This window comes from Rutilus rutilus (assembly GCF_951802725.1).
Source record: "Rutilus rutilus genome assembly, chromosome: 7".
Taxonomy (NCBI): Eukaryota; Metazoa; Chordata; class Actinopteri; order Cypriniformes; family Leuciscidae; genus Rutilus; species Rutilus rutilus.
The window spans coordinates 25550957-25573203 of record NC_140221.1 but is presented as its reverse complement, the minus strand read 5'-3'; the positions used below and the strand labels follow the sequence as shown (position 1 = coordinate 25573203).

Here is a 22247-nt window from a genome sequence, read left to right as displayed (position 1 = left end):
GTTTTAGGTCTTTTTACTTTAGTTAGCCTAGCTGGTATTAGTTTTTGCTGCTCTGTCAAAATTGTTTGAGAATTTTGGAAAATATGCTGGTATATAAAATTGTATTGTGATGACCTCATTTACAGCACAAATAATTAATGATATTATTACTGCAAAATACAATTAGAATGGATTGTTTTTTTGTTTTGTTTTTTAATTGGGCCTTTAGTTGCTTTTGTGTACAGCTTTTAGACATGTCCTGAATGAAATGCATCTCTCCTGGAGGTTTGATTTTGTTTTGTGTGTGTGTTTGCAGTGCTCAAACATAAAGCTGTTTAATCGTGTTTTGGATTCACTCCATTTTTGAGTCAAAGCAGTTTATTATATCAAATTGTTAAACCATTTTACGTAGAATTGTAGTACACTCATTACTGTTATAGGGAAAAAATACAAAGATCGAAATTCTAGGCAAACTGAAACGGCTGCAACAAAAACATTTAAAAGTGGAGGGAAACATGGCAAATTCGCACAGACCAAATATTTTTGTAGTTAAATGTCCTTTAGTGTGAAGCATTGGCTGCCTCGAAACCATGGGTTTTTTAATGACTACACAAATGTGTGCAGTGTGTCTGTATGAATCATATATAATCCTCTTTTTTTTTTTTTTACTACAATATTATAACAGCAGTGTTGCTGCCAGTCTTAAGTCTGCACACAAAAGAGAGGTTGAGCAGCTGACTATCTGGTGTAGTCACAACAACCTGGAGCTGAACACACTCCAAACTGTGGAGATGATAATGGACTTCAGGAGGAACACCCCAGCACTCCCCTCCCTTACTATCATGAACAGCACTGTGGCATTCAGGTTCCTGGGCACCACCATCTCTCTGGACCTGAAGTGGAACACTTTAACTCTATTGTGAAAAAGGCCCAGCAGAGGTTGTACTTCCTTCGCCAGCTGAAGAAGTTCAATCTGCCACAGTTCTACTCAGCTGTAATTTAGTCTGTTCTATGCACTTTTAGAACTGTCTGGTTTGGTTAAGCTAAATCAGACATTAGAAGACTACAACAGACAGCCCGGACTGCTGAAAGGATTGTTGGTGCTCCCCTGCCCACCCTCAAAGACCTGTACTCTTCCAGAGTGAGGAAGAGGGCAGGTAAAATCATCACAGACTCCACTCACCTTGGCCACAACCTATTTGAACAGGCCTTCCTGCTGGCGATTCAGAGCGCACTAGAACATCTAGGCACAGAAACAGCTTCTTCTCACAGGTCATCTCCCTACTGAACAGTTAAATTCCTTCCGAGGCCAATCTTAGTGCAATACTCCCACTGTTTAGTGCAATTTCTCGTTAATTCACTTTTATTTATTATCCATAATACTGTTAACTGTAAATATCTTCATATCTGTAAATATTCCTATTTACTTTTCTTTATTCTTTAATATCTTTATTCTTTAATTTTGTTATTATGTGTCTTGTTGTATTTATGTGTGCACTGGAAATTAAGCTTCATTTAGCCTACAGAGAAAAATTATTTGTGTGAGCAAGCACACGCAATAAAGCTCTTTCTGATTCTAATTTAGATAAACGTCAATTTGGTGCTCCAGACGCATTCGAACGCGACTACGCAGCCTTGAAAATGTTGTCTAGGTAGGCAGCTTAATAAGTGTTGAAGCGCAGCCGTTCCCAAAATTCCTTTTCCTCTCGCGTTTCTCCCTCCTCCTGCGGGCTGCCGTAACTCCGGCAGTGGTGTGTTCCATTTTATAACATTTCATTTGAGACAACATGGCTGCTGCGGCTGGCCATTATTACGGTGACGGAGGCAGAGCAACAAAAAGACAGAAAACAGACGGCGACGGAATGGCCACGGTACTTTCATTCAATTCATGTTATTGATTTTTTTTTTGTAGGTTTGTGGTGCTAGATATTCATTTTTTCTTGAAACGATTTTTTTCTCCATTTAGTACGTGATGCTAATAAGGCTAGCTTGTAGCTAACACCAGTTTGTTAGTCTGTTTAGCTATGAGAAATAATTTTGCGATTGTGGAGGATATAAGCATTATATATAAGGTACCATTCACACTGCTTGTTAACAGACTTCTTTTCATTTAGCCGAATGGAAAATGTCGGAAAGTGCACGAGAAAATTCAAAAGCAGTAACGTTAGAATTTCAGTTTTTGCGCGAAACACTAACTCTGGCTAGATCATGGTATCTGAACTCTGTATAGCCCCTTTCACACAGAGATTCCGGAAAATACACGGATAATGTGGCCCGGGATTTGACCCAGGTTCATTTGATTTTGGTTCATTCACACTGCGAGTGATTTTCCGGAATCAGAGAGTGCGTTACTGCGTTCACACCATAGACTGTAAAGGTTCACACACAACCCGTTAAAACTGTATAGACACGTGACATCGACGTGACATGTAATGTCTCAGCAGCGTCTTCAGTGTGCTTATGAGCTGCGATTTCTCTCTCGAGAAATCACGCTTGTGCATTTTTTTCTCTGATTCGATCATAAACTTAAGCATTACGTTCCGTTTCACAGCTGGCGAACGATTCCGGCTTCAGCGTCATCACTACGACACGGCATTATTACGGCTTTTGTTCACACAGCGCGCGTTCCGGGACTTAACACGGCAATGTTACTAGGTCCCCAACCCGGCATCAATCCCGGGTAATGTTGTTTCGTTCACACAGAAGGCGTTCTGGCAATTTGCCGGCAATTTCCCGGGTTCAAAGCGCTGTGTGAAAGGGGCTAATGTGATGCTGGTAATTGGATCTATTTCACTAGTTTGAATCTTTATTTACTAGTCTTACAGCACTGATGTTTACCGAGAGGCTAACGTAGTGAAGCAAATGAATGAATATTTTATGTATTTGCTTTAAGCATTCACAAGGATTCTAGTTTTCTACTAATGTTTAATTTAAGCATTTGTTCTTTCCTTTGTATGTGCAGGAGGGTTACAGTGACCCGCACAAGACCTTGCCCTCGCTTGTGGTGCATATAAGGGGGCTTATTGACGGGATTGCCGAGTCTGACCTGGTGGAGGCGCTACAGGAATTTGGCACTATAAGGTAGTGTTCATGGTGGATAAGAATTGTCCCTGTCCCAAATGCTATCCTCAACCCTTGTGGTTCTCATTCTAGTCCTTACTTTGTTGACAGAGATATTATGTTACAAAAGGGTTCATTTGAGATTAATTTAAAACACCTATAACAAAAATTCCTTAAAACCAGTGGTTCTCAGTCTTTTTGACTCAAAGGCCCTCCATTGTCCAACACAATATTCAAAGGCCCCTGATATCTGAGAGCTATTTCCTCTGGTATTTCTGCTGTAATTATGAAAGCGCTGCTTTTTTCCACAAGGGAGTGTTGTTGTTTTTTAATTAAAAATAATAGTTATTGAGGGAAAAAGAAAGGATTTAATTTTTTTCTTTTTTTTTGCATTTCAATTAATTAAAAAATATATAATTAAATAATTTGAAGTCATCCTGTGGCCCCCATGAAAGTTTAAGCCCTCTCGGTTGAGAACTGCTGCTTTAAATTTTTTTTTTTTTAATATCTGACTAAATAAAAAAGAAACAATACTAATGTCTTCATTGGTATTAAGAGAAAACTTGTTTAACCAATAATAGTACACCAAAAAGTGTTTCTAATCCCATGATGATAATCCATTATTCAAGATGGGGATGGGAGTTTTTTTTTTTTTTTTTTTTTTCTATTAATTGATTTGCATTTTGCACCATTTCAGCAAAATTGTTTTAGGAATTCAAAGTCATTATTGTGTGTGCGTGCATGTGTTTGTCTTTCAGTTATGTTGTGTTGATGCCAAAGAAGCGTCAGGCACTTGTGGAGTTTGAGGATATGGGCGGCTCCTCTAACGCAGTGACATATGCTAACAATAATCAAATCTACATTGCTGGCCGCCCATCTTACATCAATTACTCTACCAGTCAAAAAATCTCTCGGCCCAGCGACTCTGATGATACAAGGAGCGTCAACAATGTACTACTCCTCACAATCATGAACCCCATCTACCCCATTACCACGGTAAGTTGTTTAGATCATCATGGTCATATATTATGATGGTGTAGCTGAGTAGACTCTACTGTCTAGCTGTCTACTACTGCATCTGAGCTTGTCTTCATTCTTTGTGCCTCTGTTTATTGTCATTTCTTGTCCATAGGATGTTCTGTACACCATCTGTAATAACTGTGGACCCGTGCAAAGGATTGTGATCTTCAGGAAAAATGGAGTTCAAGCCATGATCGAATATCCTTGAACAAAATGACTTTAATCTTAAAACACATTAGTGAAGGTTGGAGTATGGGGCTTTTCACTAGAACAAAGATCAAACCCTGTACAAGTGTAGTTTAGGCTGCATGCTCTTATTTACATTAGAAATATTGTTCTCCTTGACTCTTGGTCACATTTGACTCAGTCCAGAGTGCGCAAAGAGCTAAAGCCTCTCTCAACGGAGCTGACATCTACTCGGGCTGCTGCACCCTTAAAATTGAGTATGCCAAGGTTAGTGCCCCATAAAATGACATCATACTCTTTGTGCTGTACAGTGCCTTCTACAGGCATGGAGTCAATATGGCAAATTAAGTCATTCTGTAATAGGTGCATTTATTATTATTTTTCTTCATTAAAAGGTATAGGCTAGTAACTAAATATTACACATAGTCAAAGGAAAGTTAAAAAGTCATGACTCTTTTGGACTGTTCATTTTAATAAAGACATGGAACACTCATTTCACTGTAAAACGAGTGCCAATCATTTAAAGTAAGTTACTGTACTAAAAAATCGATATTATCTAACACATAACAATTACATAACAAATATAAATAACTAAGGTACAACTTGTATTAAGTTGTATGCATATATCTTATAAACGCATATCTGAATTCAGATTTCAGAATGAGTGCTTTGACATTTGGAGAAGGCTTATATGTAGCACACTCACACTTTTAATGAGCAGGGACAATTGATTGTGACTAATTACCCCTGTAAAAACGTATTCCTAATGAAATATCACTTTTTACTGTACAGCCAACCCGTCTCAACGTCTTCAAAAACGATCAGGATACATGGGATTACACCAACCCCAATCTCAGTGGCCAAGGTACTGTACAGCCGTTGCACTCTGTCTGTGCTGCTCCTTATGTTTTTGGGGATGGGTGTGTGGACAGGCCTCCTCAAGTGACGCCCTTGGGAAGTTTGAAGTAACTTCAATAGTGGATCATTTCCCAACTACGTCACTTCAGTGATGCTGCTTCATTCTTGTGTTCCTTCTCTTTAGATTATAATACAGAATATTTATATGGTTGTAGTAGTAAATGGACATTCTTACATGGACACGCATTCTTGCACATACGCAAAAAGAACATCCGCCTTTAAAAAAAACGCACATTCGTTTATTTAATGGAAAGACATGCACTTGAGAGGGCATGATTGTCATACTGACTGCAGAAGCGCACATTCTTCTTAGCTCATACTGACGTACACTGGTCTGTTGCGCATGCCACCTGTTAAAGCACAAGTGTTTCTCATATAGCAATTCCTTAGAAGCAGGCACTCCTTTCACCTGTAGTCACTGAGCATGACACTGCATCAAGCAAATATTACATGATGGAGATTTGTTTTTTGCTTTGCAATAGAGATGGGGTATCCAGTCCTGCTCCTGGAGGGCCACTCTCCTGAAGAATTTAGCGCCAACCCCAAATTAAACACTCCTGAACCAGCTAATCAAGGTCTTCAGGATCACTAAAAATTTCCTGGCAGGTTGAAGCTGAACTTTGCAGGACGTTGGCCCTCCAGGTGCAGAATTTCACTGAACGGGGCTGTAGTGCCAGGCTGTATATAACAGGTTGATTTGTGAACGTAAAGATTCACAATGGTCCAGGCAATATTTAATGGATCATTCAGGAACCAACTTTACCCAGATTAAGTTGTTTTATAGTACATTTTTGCATTCAGAATACTTTTTTTTTTTTTTTTTTTTAAGACTAAAGCTTGTTTGTCTTTGGCCAGAGTTTATGTATTTGCTCTTATGCAAAATATCTATGTATCAGGTCTCAAAGGGTAAAATTGCTGAGCATTTTTACTCCTGAGATGTGATGCGTTAAGCTCCTGTGCTTGAACTAGCTGCTGAACACATTTTACATCCAACAAAACATTTCCATGTACTTAAGTTTCTCTGCAAGGCACACTCGCAGCACTTCAGCAGGCCACATGGAACAGCCAAACGGAACTCATGGCAACTTTAAACACTTCAAAGTCTGCAGTTTCACTCGTATCGAAGTCGCACGGATACAAAACACTCAAGATATCCTTCCATTCTCTACAAAGGTGGCGGACATCTCTGAATTAACGACACATTTTAGGGACATGAGTCTAATCTCTTTGGATAACACATTACAGACTATCACCGAAGACTTTCACATATCAACACCGACCAAGCGACTAATCAAGCAGCAAACACATGAAGGGAAGTGGTACAGATACACAGAATGACAGAAGAATAGATATTTTCTTCTCGTTCCCTGCCTAATGCAGTCATGTTTCTTGGGTGTTTGGGCTACTTTTGCTCTCGCTTCTCTCCTCTTTCCTGAGAACATCATGCGAACATGCCGCACTGACATAAGTGACAACACCAGATCAGGATTGCTACAACACAAGTGCCATGGTCAGAGATTTGGGTTGGTCAGAGATCGCCATGACATCATGCCAAGCTGACATTGTCATGACAACATACTATCAGACAAATCGTTTGAGATTTATGCAGAGATCATCATGACAACACGGCAAGTTGACATTACCACCGTGACACAAGTCAAGAGTGCTTCAACACAGCGGCGGTGGTCTCGTTGCGCACAGCACGACAAGTTGAGATCGTCACTACTCACCCGGCCAAGAACAGACATTTGTCTATACATAACGAACAGATGACATCGACTTTACACCGTGACACATCCAAAAACCGCATGATCACAGGCCACATGCTCTGACATCAACGTGAGATTGTTGCAAACACATCCTTTCGCCATCTTGCTAACAATAGTGAAATGCACCAGACAAGACACTATGGGTGACAATAGCGACAAAACAACACCGCTGTAACACACGGGAAGGACCGCAGCTGCCCACCGATCACACAGACAGATCCTCAGCTCTCCCTCCCCAAGCCCTGTCTCTTTGTGGACTGAAGTGCTTTCTCTCTCTCATTTCTTCATCCCTCTTCCTCTTCCTCTCTATGTTAAATCTGTTTTATTCATTGAGCACGGCTGACCGTGTTCTGATCCCTGTGTTACGCCCCCTGTGTGACGCAGGTGTGGATAAGTCTGATTGCTGATGTGGCGTCTCTTCTAAACTCAACACCGTCTGCTGTCTGCTATCCACCTTTGCTACTACGGTAAGCACCTATGTGCCTGGAATGCACCAAAAGCACATGCAGTGGACTGGGAGGAATATCCTAAAGAACTGAATGAAAACAAAATCATCAGGAAAAGAGCGACTGGTAAAGAATATCACACTTCCACCATGGTGCCTGCTGCATTTATTTATGTATTTATTTAAATGGGCATATAGCACATTGCTCATTTAAACTATTTGTCCTAGCTGGATCAGCTAGAACTTTGTTGGTAAGATATTTTACGCCATTTCTGGCATGGAGGGAAGACCTTGAATAACACTTTCCTGTGGCCTTTTAAGCCTAAATAAAGAATACTTTCACCCATCCTCACCCCTGGTGGTGGATACATGTAGCTCTAATTTATTATTATTATTATTATTTTGGGGCCATTTGAGTAAGGTTGTTTTCCCACAAGTGACTGATATTTATTGTGTTGTCTTTAGAAGGTAACATTTCCTGTGGGAGTGAATGTTCTTTATAGTCCTGAAGTGTTTTTAAGCCAGAAAACATTCAATTAAAATGTTACATTTTGTAAATGCATGTTAAGGATCTTGAGAACTGTGTGTGTGGTGACCGTGATTTCACCAAGTACAACATGAAGTTGATCCAGGAACAACATTCCAGTCAACCAATCAGATTTGAGGGACAAGTTTACAGTGTGTCAAGTTTAGGTTCACAACCAGGCTTAGGTGCTTCTACATCAGTGTTTACCTCTGATTTCTCTCTGATTTTAGGGATAAATTATGGGTAGGGATAGGGTTAGGACAACATTTTCAGACCGGAATGTTGTTCCAGGATCAACAAAATATGTTGTTGACCACTTGTTTTTGACCTTGTATGATTTAATCAATATTATTATTCAAACTTCTGGTGATGTATGCTAGACTCTCCAAGCATTTAGTCTGCTTAGGCCCCATCCCGTAATTGCAGTCGATTGAAAACTCGCATTCAGATCTGCCTCCGACCTTTCAATAACCAATGGATGAAAGACCCTGGCCTGTCCTAAATATTTTATTTATTTTTTTTATTATTTTTTTTTTCTTCTCTCTCTCGATTGTTTCATTTAGGTGTCACAATACAGAAGAAAAGATCCTTCAATTTCATCACGACATAACATAACTCTAAAAAGACCTACCACCTTATCATTTGGCAGCCATGTTAATTTGTCTTGTCAACTTGAAATCAAAATTGCATTTTTTCTTAGCTTATTGTCCATGATTTATTTGTGCGCATTATTACAACTGTTCCAAATACACATTTATTTTGTATAAACTCAGATTAAATAAAGTAAAACTGGTTGCAAACAGTGTTTAATGTTCACTTCAACTCAACTCCACCCTTTTAGAAAAGCCTTAAACCCCTTCCTAAAGTTTTTGGTATTTTATCAATTTAAGTGAAACATTAATTCATTCTGTTTATTGAAATCCCTGTCTAGGTAAATAAACATCACTGTATTGTTTTAGTAGTCTCTGCTCTCCTTTTCTGTGAAATCTTGTATTATGACGTTGATGTAATTTGAGTGTAATTTAATTGGAGAAGACCATTTATTTTGGTCTCTCAGGCACAGATAAAACGTATCTAGAACCAGGCTACTTGTGTGCTTATTTTTCATTCAATTAATCAATACATATTGTTCTTTTGATCCCCTCTTGGAACCTGTGGTTTTACATTCTGACCCTAGTGAAATTAATAAATGCATATTTGGTTTTCGAAGTATGATTATTTAATCATGTTCATGTTGTATTTTTATTACTTATTTTAATCTGATTTGTGTGTATACCTGTCTGTGCAGATACCGATGCAGATGGCAATTGGAACAATACACAAGGTGTGTGTTTGGTTGTGTATGAAAGATTTTCTTGGATCATGTAAATAGTTGAATTTCTCTTTGAATAACCTGACGTCATTCAAAATCTCCATTATGGCTTCCTTTAGTATTGCAGTAATCGGGATTGTGTAGTTTTAACACCCTATTCTCACTGCATGTCACTCACTGAACTGCACAGCCCTTCCTTTTCTTTTGTTTGTGATCACAGCAGTTGTGATGCTGTATTGTTGTTTTGTCTCTTTCAGACCCCAATGCTAACACAAACAAGCGGCAGAGGCAGCCAGCACTGCTGGGGGATCATCCACCTGAATATGGTCAGTTTGCTACACACATTAACAAATGGCCCAAATAGGCACGGAATCAGTCCCTCTTGCTTTTATAGGTGCTTATTGTGTATATTTCATTCTCAGTCCCCTCTCTCTCTAAATATTAGATACTTTTTTTCTTTTTTTTATAGCTGGTCCTCAGGGTGGCTATGGTCACTATGATGACACTTATGGACCACCTCCTCCACCCACTCACTACGAGGGTAGGCGCATGGGGCCCCCAATAGGGCGTGGCCGTGGCGGACCCCGGTATGGTGGGGCACAGTACGGACATGGACCTCCTCCACCAGACTACAACGCTCATGCTGACTCTCCTGTGGTCATGGTGTACGGTCTTGAGCCCAACAAGATCAATGCAGACAGATTGTTTAACATATTCTGTCTCTACGGTAATGTGGAAAGGGTGAGTGGGTGATTCTTAACATAAGTGACGTTGTGGAGCTTATGATCCTCAAATGAAGAACTTGGAGGTTCGACTGCGCCTTAGAATTATAACCAAGTAATGGCTGAAAGCATTTGTCAAGCAGACCTTAAGTTAAGAGGCTTCTGCATACTGCATAAGTCTCTTAATCTCACCAAGGCTGCAGTTATTGCAAGAACTGCATTTGTTTGAAATGGCAAAGACATTTAATGGTACAAAAAAACCTATCATTTTTGATCAATTTAACGTGTCCTTGCTGAGTAAGATATTAATTTCTTAAATCTTGCTGATTCCAAACTTTTATACGATAGTCTCCTCATGTGTTGAATATTTGTGTGTGTTTGTGCTCAGGTAAAGTTTATGAAGAGTAAACCAGGTGCTGCGATGGTGGAGATGGGAGACTGCTATGCCGTGGATAGAGCCATTTCACACCTTAACAACAACATGCTGTTTGGACAAAAACTCAATGTCTGGTGTGTACAATAGAATGTCTTTTAGAGCTTGCATATCCATTATACATCTATTTTATTATACATTACTTTTGTTTCTTAATTTTATTTAATTAAAAAAATTGTCCATTTACAAAAAATTATGTAAAAGGATTTGACCATAAAGTTAGCTTTTCCATTCAAGACAAATAAAACTAAATCTGCATGATTTCTGTCTGAGTGCACTATCATTTAGTGTTTTTGTCTATTGGTCTGCAGTGTATCCAAACAGCAGGCCATAATGCCGGGTCAGTCATACCAGCTGGAAGATGGCAGTTGTAGTTTTAAGGATTTTCATGGCAACAGAAACAACCGTTTCACCACTGCTGAGCAGGCAGCCAAGAACCGCATCCAGCAGCCCAGCAACGTACTGCACTTTTTCAACAGTCAACCAGACAGTACTGTTGAAGTTTTCAGTCAGGTCAGAAATCGTATGTCATTTTAAGGTTGCAGTGTTTATTCTGAGTGATATCTGTGCATGTTTTGTTTTTGTTTTTACATTGCGCTTTTAACAAAAACATTAACTCGCTACAACTTCTGACTCTCTCGTTTGTTTTCCATTTTAATTTCCATTTTTCAAATATACGCCATAATAGAGTCATTGGGACAAAGATGTTTTGTGCTTTAAAGATCTGGGTGTGTGTGGGCTCAGTTTAACAGTCTTTTCTGTATCTTCATCTACAGATTTGTGATGAGTTGGGAATAAAGAGCCCAACCAGCGTCAAACTGTTCACTGGCAAGAGTGAGTTACTAATTGGTTTAATATGTTTGTAAATAGTCAATTTATTGTGCGAATTGTTAAGTGTGTGTATATAGGTGGTGTATGTTTGGTTCTATGTAAATACACTTGTGTTGTGTGTGCTCTTGTGTTGGTGGAACTGCAGGTGAGAGAAGTTCATCTGGTCTGTTGGAGTGGGAGTCAGTAAACGATGCTATGGAGGCTCTTGCGCTGATAAACCACTTCCAGATGAAGAACCCTAGTAAGTACTCAGCTTACATCCAGCCAGCACACTTTAACACTACTGCAATGTGACTACTATAGTTATGGCAGCTACACGTTTTTGTACGTGTGAGTTATTTCGGAGCTGTTTTGCTCTAAGGCGTGCAACACAGTATTCTTCATCGCATCATAATCTAAACTCTGCTCAAGAGTCAACGTGGCACAAACTTCTTGAGCTTTCCCAACCAGTTTACACTGCATCAGCAGCGGCCAAACGTTTCGCGGCCATTGAAGCGTGGAGGCGATGCGTTCAAACACAGTGAAGTATGTATCCACTTCACTTTCACGGAAGAACGGGACTAACGTGATTTGTTTACTAATATCAAAACTTGGACTTGCTTGCAAATTGCGTCGAGAGACAAATTCAGAACCAGGAGTGGAAGTGCTGCTTGGAGAAGACACAGGCGTACTCGTGCCGGGTGGACCAGTAGTTGGAGACCTGTTGGGAACCGTAGTTTTAAGTTCGAGCTCCAGCTCTTTCAGTCGGATTGCGCGCTGAGTTTCCAGATTGACTGTTTTAAATAAATGTGCGCTCACTCACAAAGATAATGTTCAAACAAATATAAATTTATTAACAAAAATATAGTGGAAACCAGAAACAAAGGGGATAAATTCAGGAGTGGACAAGCACAATAAACAAAAAAACTAGTTTAATACCCTCTATATTCCCTAAAAAAGAAATGCAAAAAAAAAAAACAACGCAACTTCCCTAACTCCTTAACCCAAAACATAGAATAAAAATATGCAAAAGAAATGGCGTCACACTCCCTACTTCCCCTAAATTGAGTATTTACAAATAATATTTACACAATATAACTGAAGGCCAAAGTAATTAAAAACAACCTAAGAGTTATAAATCAAATGAACAAAAGCAGGTTTCACAAAAGGCACACAATCACAGAGGAATTCAAGACAGAGCAAAACAAATGGCATGCATTCAGCCTCCATAGAGTGTTTGGGGTGGTCCTTTTCAGTGGAACCAAAATTAGACCAATCTGGATCTCTGCGGGCTTGAGTGCAGGCCACACCCTCTCCTGCAACAGAAACACTCAGAAACACATACTTCTAAAAGACATAAGCTGTAACACAGTAAATCATAATGTTCCCTAAATTTTCTCTCTTTTTTTTTTTTTCTCCTCAGGTGGGCCTTACCCATACACTCTTAAACTCTGTTTTTCAACCGCACAGCACGCCAACTGAAACCTGTAACGCCCACTAACCTTCCCGGTGATCCCAGCACCATAGCATGTCTTAATTCTTGACCTGGAGGGAAAGAAATGGGACTGTTATTTCCAGAATAAGACTGGACTTAATGTTTTGTATCATTGTTCATTTTAAAGAATTTTTTTTAATTGATATTAATATACTTTTTTTTTTTTTTTTGGACCGGTCTTGTATAACAGTAAATTTGTGTGAAAATGTATTAAATTAGTAAAGACATCATTGTGAACCAGTTTGTGTCTTGTCTCTTGTGTATGTGGTTTGGCTCAAAACAGTGGGATTGCTGGTGTGCTATGGAAACAGCCAGCCAAGCAACTAACCTTAACACAAAATGAATACCAACTTTACTTAATCAAACAGAATGGAGATCAATACTCATTTGTGGTAAATGGTTTCATATGTCACTGAAGACTGGAGTAGTTATGCTGAAAATTCAGCTTTGCTATCACAGGAATAAATTACATTTTAAAATGTATTAAATAGAAAAGTTATTTTAAGTTGCAATATTTCACAATATTACTGTTTTTATTACGTTTTTGATCACTTAAATACAGCCTTGGTGAACACAACTTATATTACCAACCCCAGACTTTGAACAATGGTTGTCTTAATTGCAGATGAAGTTTGCTTTGTTAACAGTCCTTTACAGAATGCATAATGTGCTATTGATTTTAGTATCTTTGTAGGATATGGTCAATACGGGCCAGACTTGCAGCCTCTTGCACCACTGTATATGACAATATATTCAGTTATTGTAAAAGTAATCAATCTAGTATTAATATTAAGAAAGATTATAGCCTCATTAAGGATGGATTTTGGCTTTCCTACAGTTGTAGTGAAGAGACTGCTGTCATATGTGCTGCGGGTCTGCAGCTGAACATTTCTGGGACTCGTTTATTAAACGTAAAATCCACACCAACGGTGTTTGACGTGGGAAGGTGCTTCGCGCCACTTGAGATTCTAAACAGACGCACTTTTCCTTGTGTGAGAGTTTGAGTACTGCAGGTATTTAGAAATCTAATCAATTCTTGCCGCTTGCCATTCTCAAGTAAAGGATTTGGACGTTGACTGTTGCCCTTATGTTAATATGACATTAATTAGGCGGCGTTTGCAAGGCGGAGATCTGAACCATTAGTTGCGTACAATTTCAAGAACATTTGTGATTTATAGATTTCGCATCTGTAAGAGAGGCGTACGCTCGTTCTTTGAATCACAAGTACGCACATTTAAGAAATGACCATATTATCAAATGTAGGACGGCTTCTACGCAACATTTAATACATGAGGCCCTAGGCCAGACCACGTCAAAAACCTCAGGATTTCTGAATGCAGTGTTAACTGACTGAGGAGGACGCCCTCTACTGGGGATATGGCAAAATACACGTCTTGCCTGAAGAACTTTGAAATCTCATGAAACCAAAGCCTGGGTTTAGAAATTCTCTAAGCAGATTAAAAATGGACCAAAAATGATATTGACGACTTTTCAAAGATTTATATACCCCTGTAACTAAGACAGATAAAATGTGAATGTCCCCTGACTCTAATACAACCTGCTACTGACTAGCAACAGCAATGTATGAAATCATGGTTTTGCCAGGTTATGATGTAAATAAAAAAAGACACCCCATGTCCCATCCGAAATTCAACAACAACTACTTGTGACCACTAGGAAGTAAGATTGAATAAGTCTGGCTACAAAACGTGGTACCAGCAGCAAGAAGTAATTTTCATTTCAGTGTTAAAGAACTGCCTGCTAGATGGCTTGGATTCATACACAAACAGAATGAAATATTTAGCTCTTCCTTAACCACTTGAAATACAAATAAATATCTTTCACATAAAAGTCAGTGTTGAGCGGCTGCAGCTCTCTGTTCATTGCTGATGGAAATGAACTGCTCTTCAGTATCTTGGTTTTTGATCGGCTGTTCTTTTGAAGAAACAGGCAGTCTTGATACTAAAGTGGACAATCGGTGAAGAACAAGATCTGCTGTTGTTTTCAGACTGTGCTGTTTGGGAGGAGAACAGGAAAAAACACAGATGCTTAATTAACTAAAACCATCAGTAATCAATAATAATAATAAAACAGCTCAGTGACAGTCACCTGAAGTATATGCAGGCCTTTTAAGGTAAGAACTGCTAACTCTCTTAGTCCGTCTCCTGCCAGGTCAAGATAAATCAGTGACAGAAGGGGACTTTTAAAACTCCGTCTCCACAGCAGCTGTAACTTATCCTCAAAAGCTCCTGTTGTTTGGGGAAATTTGTAGCAGAGCAGGTCCTATAGATGACAAATCAAATACATCATTGTGCATACTGGTTAGCTGCTTATATTTCAAAATTTCAAATTACCACCACAGTGTTATGAACTCTTTCATTGTGGCATACATTTGTTCCCTATTATGCGTATGTATTTTGAATCCAGCACTCTACCTGTCCATACGTTCCTAGTAGCAACTCATGTTGTCCATCAAAGTCCAGATCAACAACGAGAGCACAGAGAACCGCATCGCACTGGTCGCTTTCTGCCAAACACAGCTGTCTGCTCAGTCCATACTGCTCTACATCCCTGAACACACACACAATTATTTTACACCCAACCAGACACATTGTGCACAACAAGCAACATACTAAATAGGCTCTAACCTGTAAACAACAGCCATCTCTATCGCACTGGTTACCAACAGATTAAATGTTTCCCTTTGACTACCTGTGGGGGAAAAAGACAGATAAAGAGAGATTAATAACTATAGTCTCAAGAACAGTGGTTCACAAACTTTTTAGCCCCCACAACCCACATCATTAGGGCTCAAGTACCCCTTCATCAACACTAAACTAAAGAATCAATATTGTGAGCAAATAAAGACTGGACACATTTAAAATTTTAATATTTTAAATCCAACATTTGATGGAAAACAAAACCTTTAAATCTTATATTTAAAAATGAAAAATACATGAAATTACCACTATAACCAGTAGATGGTGGTAGAGGAGCACTTATTGGCTCATATTAGCCATTTCCACTTGCTAAAATAGTTTTTTCACACATTCTGCTTTTTAATTTATATTAAGACATTATAAAACCAGAACGTTAAAAAAATTATCATGAAAGTTTAGCACTTTTTGAAAAGTTGAAAAGTCACAAAGACTCATGAAAAAGAATAACTTTTCTTCAAATGCGAATGAATTACACAGAAAGTGAGCAAGGAGCGCTCCCTTTATAAGCGGTCAGTCAAGCTCACTGATTTGGGGACACTTGTGAAAACTCCAATTTTAATAATTGAATCTTACTAAAGTGCACAATAAATCTCTAACTTACCATGACATGCTTTGTTTGTGATAATGGGTTAGGGTTAGGTTTGTGAGCATGTAGAACATAGACTGGCACTAAACACCTCTAATTGGCCATTACTTTCAAAAGACATGCCTGTGATTGGCTACAATACTCAATGCTGCAAAATCAAGTTGTAATTGGACACATTTGCAGCGACTAATGCGTCAGGCTGATGCTGGGGCGATTGACGTTATTCCTGGCATGCTTATTCCGCCTAGATCCATAGATGCAGAACAAACCAAGCAAAATCTAAATATTTTCGCGCACCCCTTGGAACCTGCTCACATACCTCTGGTTGGGGATCACTGGTCTACTCTAGAGAACTTATCAGGCATTAATAACCTTGCATAAAGAGTAATAATTAATCAAGTCATTCAAAATCTATTTAAAATAAATGCTTTTTTCCATTCATCCAAGAATCCTGAAAAAAAATAATGCATCACAGTTTCCAGAGAAATATTAAGCAGCGCAACTGTTTTCAACATTGATAATAATAAGAAATGTTTCTTTAGCAGCAAATCAGCATATTAGAATGATTTCTGAAGGATAATTTGACACTGAAGAAAGGAGTAATAATGCTGAAAATTCAGCTTTGCCATGAAAGGAATAAAATACATTTTTAAATATATTCAAACAGAAAACAGTTATTTTATGCATCAACTGGTGATCATATGAGCTGTATCACTCACTGTTCGCCTCTGTGTTCTGGTGCTGCTCTTTCAAAGGGAACAGCAACACAGTGGAGATGGGACTGTCATGCTGAACACGCCAGTTCTGGAGAATCTCTAATAAGGCAAATGTGCATAGAAAGCCAGAGCTTTTATTAGACTATATTACATTCTAAGAAGAGAAGAGAAAAAACGTGCAAGTGTGTTTCTCACCGGGTCCCTTTTGGTTGACAAGAGAAAGTCCCACAGAACCATTCTGACATCCAAATGCAGTGAGACGCCGGTTTTGATCAATACTTAAGACATCTAACCATAATACACTGCAATGCACACAAAAAGTACATATGAATAATTACCATCAAACATCTCACATAACGGCACGTCTCATCATCCAAACCTGAACTGCAGAAAAGTAAACCACTCACTTGCTTGGCAGCTCCTGCAGTTCAGGAAAGAGTCTTTCCACTGGCTGTTCCTCAAACTGGTGCAAAGAGGCATTCTACCAATCAGACATAGAGGATGAACTTCAAATCTCTAGTATGAGAGTATGAGAGAGAGACAAAGCAAAACCTTATTCTAACTACATTTATCAGCTGGGCTGACCTCTTTGTAAAGATGTATGCGCTGATCATGCCCACTGAGGAGAAAGACAGTCTCGCTGGATCCATCTACACAATGCACCCTGCAAAACAAACATGTACTTCTGAACCCTACATCTTTGTTAGATTTCAAATACCACAACACACTGCATTTCATCTATTTAAATACAAAAACCTTTCATTGTAACATAAACGAACAACACAATGACACACTCACTCAGTATGATAGAGCTGGAAGGGAGTGAACTGGAGCTCCAGGTTCAGACAGCTTTCTGTCAACCAGATGAAACCGTCAGATTATTCAGTATGGACCATTTTCAATCAGTTTTTTTTTATATAGATCTTTTTTTCTCCATATGACAAACTCACGTGCAATAGACTCCAGGTTAAACTCTGACCCTGGTTCATAATCACAGTAAATATTAAGAAAAGGGGTCGCTTTATCTCCTGAGTCCTGAGAGGAAAGAGATCAAAACAAATGCATGAAGCAGAAAATGCAGCAAAAATGTCAGCCCTCGTGGATGGAGAAAGTGAGTGAGCAAGGAAAATTTTCCATCTAGTTTGAAACCAGTTACTTGTACCAGTTAATGATGAAGCACACCTTAATGAAGGTTATTCCTACGACCAGTCCTCTTTTAGGGGCAGATTTGTTGAAGGCGTCAATGGAGACGATTTCTGCATCAACTTTATTAACAAAACAAGAAATAGTTTTGCATTAGACAGCAAGCTAAAACAAAAGACTTTCAAAGCAAACGAACAGGTTGTGACCTGGTATATATGTGAACTGAATCTCTCTGGCCACAGGTCTGATCTTCTTCTGCAGGTCCTGGTATCTGAAGCACACTACTTTCCCCTTCAGAGTCGCTGCCAGTAACTCCTGCTCGCCTGCCTGGCATAGTCCGTATATGTTACTCTGCGAGGGAAAACGACTAAAACTGTCTTCCACAAATGGACACAGGCCTTTTACATCCGGCAACATCTTACAGATGATCACAAAAGAAATAAAACAATTCCTCTGGATCTTACTGGACTGCCACACTAGTGACAAAAAACAACAACATCCGGGTATGGGCGGGTTGTGAGTAAATTGAACCAATCATCTGTGTTTTTCGAACCGCTTGACAAATCACAGATTTCCAAATGAGGCTGTCGTCATCGGCTGTCGTCGACAGTGATACGCCGACGAATAAAATAGAGTATTGAATAGTACAAACATATAATAGTATAAGTCGTATAGTAATATCATATATAATAATATAATAGGCAGAAGAGGAGTAGAGCAGTATCTTGGAAATGCAGAGAACAGTCTGACAGGCTTTCTTCAGCCTTCCTTTCAGGTTTGTGTTGTCCTGGTTCCACTGGCTAAAATGTGGAAAACATATAAATGAGCCACAATTAGATGACGAGCAATCAAAACACATCTTCTTTGAAGAGATGAGTCGGTTTAGCTCTATCTGTAATTCTGACAGACATTGGGTCTGTCTGTGTATTTTACATATTTATGGTAAGCCACAGACCCTCTCATCTTCCAATAATAAGACAATCTCTGCCAATACACTCAATTTTATTAAGCGTAAATATTCCATACCAGTTTGTTTATTGATCATGTCTTAATTTATTCTTTGTGGTTAAGATGCATTAAACTGAAACCAGTGGGAGGCTATTGTTATTATTCGATTAGTTAAATTCCCGATGAGGAAGAACTGGGGCCTCCAGCAGGGGGCGAAATTACATGCATTAATTCATTTACTTTATTTACAATCTTTATTTAAGGCAGCCATCACAATGAATTATGCAATGGAATTAAATACTATGGCTAACAATTTTGTAAAAAATTAAAAAAAAAGATAAGTAAATAAACCAACCAACAAATAAAATGAGCAGAATATGATCACAAAAGCCATCTAAATGTAAAAATCAGCAGAATTCGTAGAACTAAATACCCAGTAGGCCTATTGTTCAATTAGTACCAATTAGACCGTACTATTATTAGATCTTATATTGTTTTGTTACGCAAATGAATGAAAAGCATATATTATGATGCATTCATACACCTATCTGATACAAGTAAACAAGTAAAAAGCTCAAAAAATCAATGTCATTACATTTTGCACATTTAGATACAATGCTTAAACACATTCATACTTTTGTCTGTTATCAGTAAAACTTATTTGACCTGAACTGAATTGATTTGAAATAAATGGACGGAATCTCCACTAGAGGGTCAGACAAGCTGTCAATTGGTTATTGGGGCCCTTTTCAGCATACAGCCCCACTGACATTAAAACCCTTTTAATCTGACTGTGACCCAAAGTCTGTCCACATGGGACATATTGTGCTTATCAGCAAATAACTGCCTCATCACAACATCTTCCCATATAAACACATCTACACTCATTACACTCACTGCATTATAAATTGCCACCAGTTGTTTTAAATACCTGTTTATAAAGTGATTACAATCACTGGTTTGTGAGGGATTATAGTCGGAAGAAGAGCCCCATGTTTTGTACATATATTTAGCACATATTCAAAGTTTCTAATGAATCTGTTGTCTGATTGTGCAGAATATTTTATATGCATGCTTAACTCACTGTTTAGAGAGCGTGAGTGGATGTGTGTGTGTGTGTGTGTGTCCAGGGTGTGTGTTTCTTAGGGGATTAGAATTGTGTGAGTGATTGGTGCTGACAGCGGTCTGTGTATTACTGGCTGGCCTGCAGATTAAGCCGCTCCTTTTTAGACTGCCTAATCTGGATTAACTGATGCAGTGTGCCTGCAATGATGCGGCCCACTACCTCTCTCTCTCTCTCTCTCTCTCTCTCTCTCTCTCTCTCTCTCTCTCGTTCCCTCCCTCCCTCCTTCCCTCTCTCTTTCTTTCTTTTTATCTATCTGTCACCCCACTCGACCTTCTTCACCCCAATCTATCTTCACATTTTTCTTTCCTTTACCTCTATTTGCGTAGGAACATTTTGTTTATTTCATCTATCTTACTCTCCACTCAGATTAAATGTTTGTTGCAATGTTAATGTGTTGGCTGTGTATTTCTATGCTAATGTGTTCTGGAGTGTGTGTGTGTGTGTGTGTGTGCCTGCGGATTAGAGTTTAGTCCACTTCCATAATTGCTCTTGTGCCTGCATAGCTGGTTGTTGCCAGATGGACGGACTGGTCCCCCCACCCCCCTCTGCATCACCCTCCACAAAACTTTGCCTTCTGCAAGCGCACAAGCACAGATCCTGAACACATAAACATACAAACATCATATACTGACACAGAACAACAACAAATCATCTCTTCATAATTTTACTGGTTTTGCACAAAAAAACAACCACCACTGAAAAACTGCCATGTTGTATGATGTGGTAATCTGAGCAAAGTATAAAAAATTTTAATAAATAAAAAGTAGCCTGATTATTAGTTTGTTGCATAAATAAACAGACAAACAAGTAAATAATCATTTATTGTTTGGTAATGATATTGTCTTTAATTCCTAATTCTTCATGTCAGTTCTTTACTTGCATATTTAATTCGTATTGTACAACAATATATATTAATAAAAAATATTTTATATTGAAGGTCATTGCTGGGAAGTGTTGGACAATTGGATACTTTGGGGGAGGGGGGGGGGGGTGGATGAGGTGGAATACTTTCTGTATGTGTATAGCTAAATAATCTTGATTCTAAACTAGAAAGATATTTGAATTTCTTTCTAAGATTTGAAGAACCACTTTCCATCTCATTTTTCTTTTTCAGATTACTTAAAAACTATTTATATATATTTTTTTAGTAAAGCAAGCTGATTGTATTCAAAGTAAGTATGTTTTATCCATTTATCTAAAATCTGTCATTTCCATCATTTAGCTTGACATAATAATTAAGGGAATCTGAAGACTTTTTTTTGCCCTTTGTCCCTTGACTGAGTTTGTACTGTACTTAAAAGGGATGACATCTAGTCACAGCCAGATAACCCTGCCTGCTCTCTCTGTTTAAAGCCAACCTATCACATTCAGTTCATCTTGAGAGCCAATTGATGCCTTTCTCTTACCTCTCTCCCTCTCACTAACATATTTACACTCAAACAAACAATCCTTTCAAATAAAACATAGCCTACATGTTCTTTCTATAGAAAACATTCTATTTAAAATTTCAAACAGCTCAATACAGCAAATTAGAGTCAACATCCTTCCAAATGGATGTTCTCCTTTCTTCTTTTATCCTCCATCACTGGTCAAGATAACACTCGTCCTTCATCTTGTTTTAATTCATCATTTATCCATACATTCCTTTGCTCTTTTTCTTTTCACCTTTTTGAGTCCTATGATTTTTTAAGATTTTAATCAATTAATTGCAATCAATAAACAGATATGCAACTAAAATATTATACAAATAAATATTATGCAAGTTCCTATGCAAAACTGTTAACACAGGACTGAACAAGAAAATATCCACAAGAAACATTTAACCTAGCTCATATACGAAAAAAAAAAAAAAAAAAAATCGATTAACGAATGAAATTTCAGAGTGTATAGTCGTCTTATTTATGAGATTCAAATTACAGTTGCATCTAAAAGCCTGTCCGAAGTTTGAGCCATTCGTTTCTACAAAGATAGCAAAAATATAATGCCAATAAACGAAAAACAAAGCATTCAGCTAATTCAAATATAATGGTTTAGGCTACAGCTTGTACACAATTTATAAGATAAAAAAAAAACAAAAAAAAAACGAATTCTTGATATGCAAATTGTAATCTGAATCTAAATTATTTTACGAACAAACATGCGCAAGCATTCAATAGCCTATAATAATTGTATTTATTTTCAATGCTTGTGGGCAGTGTCAGAATTTTTTTCGTCATATATTATAAAGAAACGAGTTCTGCCTTCTGACTTTGTTTTTTTAGGGACATTTTTACATTTGTGAGGGCGCATTTTTCGAACTTGTAGGCTGCAGCGTGTCAAAGACATGTATGGAA

At 38.3% G+C, this 22247-nt stretch overlaps 2 protein-coding genes across 3 annotated transcripts; one reads left to right on the top strand and one right to left on the bottom strand.

Moving 5' to 3' along the window:
- Positions 1–1717: 1717 nt before the first annotated feature.
- Positions 1718–12915, top strand: hnrnpl (heterogeneous nuclear ribonucleoprotein L). 2 transcript variants are annotated; one of them, XM_084413378.1, is made up of 14 exons: positions 1718–1850; positions 2942–3060; positions 3798–4035; positions 4172–4259; positions 4418–4512; positions 5038–5110; positions 9192–9227; positions 9473–9541; positions 9685–9956; positions 10326–10447; positions 10682–10883; positions 11147–11204; positions 11347–11442; positions 12604–12915. In XM_084413378.1, the coding sequence occupies exons 1-14, from the start codon at positions 1767–1769 to the stop codon at positions 12660–12662; spliced, it is 1611 nt and encodes a 536-aa protein (XP_084269504.1). In that variant the 5' UTR covers positions 1718–1766; the 3' UTR covers positions 12663–12915. The 2 variants fall into 2 exon arrangements, with proteins under 2 accessions (XP_084269504.1, XP_084269503.1); XM_084413377.1 differs by having other exon boundaries at positions 11147–11207; positions 11338–11442; positions 12604–12795.
- A 1240-nt stretch (positions 12916–14155) lies between these two features.
- On the bottom strand, positions 14156–18347 carry kptn (kaptin (actin binding protein)). Its single transcript, XM_084413379.1, has 12 exons — positions 18047–18347; positions 17880–17962; positions 17648–17732; positions 17496–17550; positions 17283–17361; positions 17105–17178; positions 16893–16999; positions 16701–16796; positions 15324–15387; positions 15111–15246; positions 14785–14958; positions 14156–14689 (listed from the first exon to the last, which is right to left on the bottom strand). Exons 1-12 carry the CDS (start codon positions 18255–18257, stop codon positions 14528–14530), a joined length of 1326 nt encoding a protein of 441 aa, XP_084269505.1. The 5' UTR covers positions 18258–18347; the 3' UTR covers positions 14156–14527.
- Positions 18348–22247: the final 3900 nt, after the last annotated feature.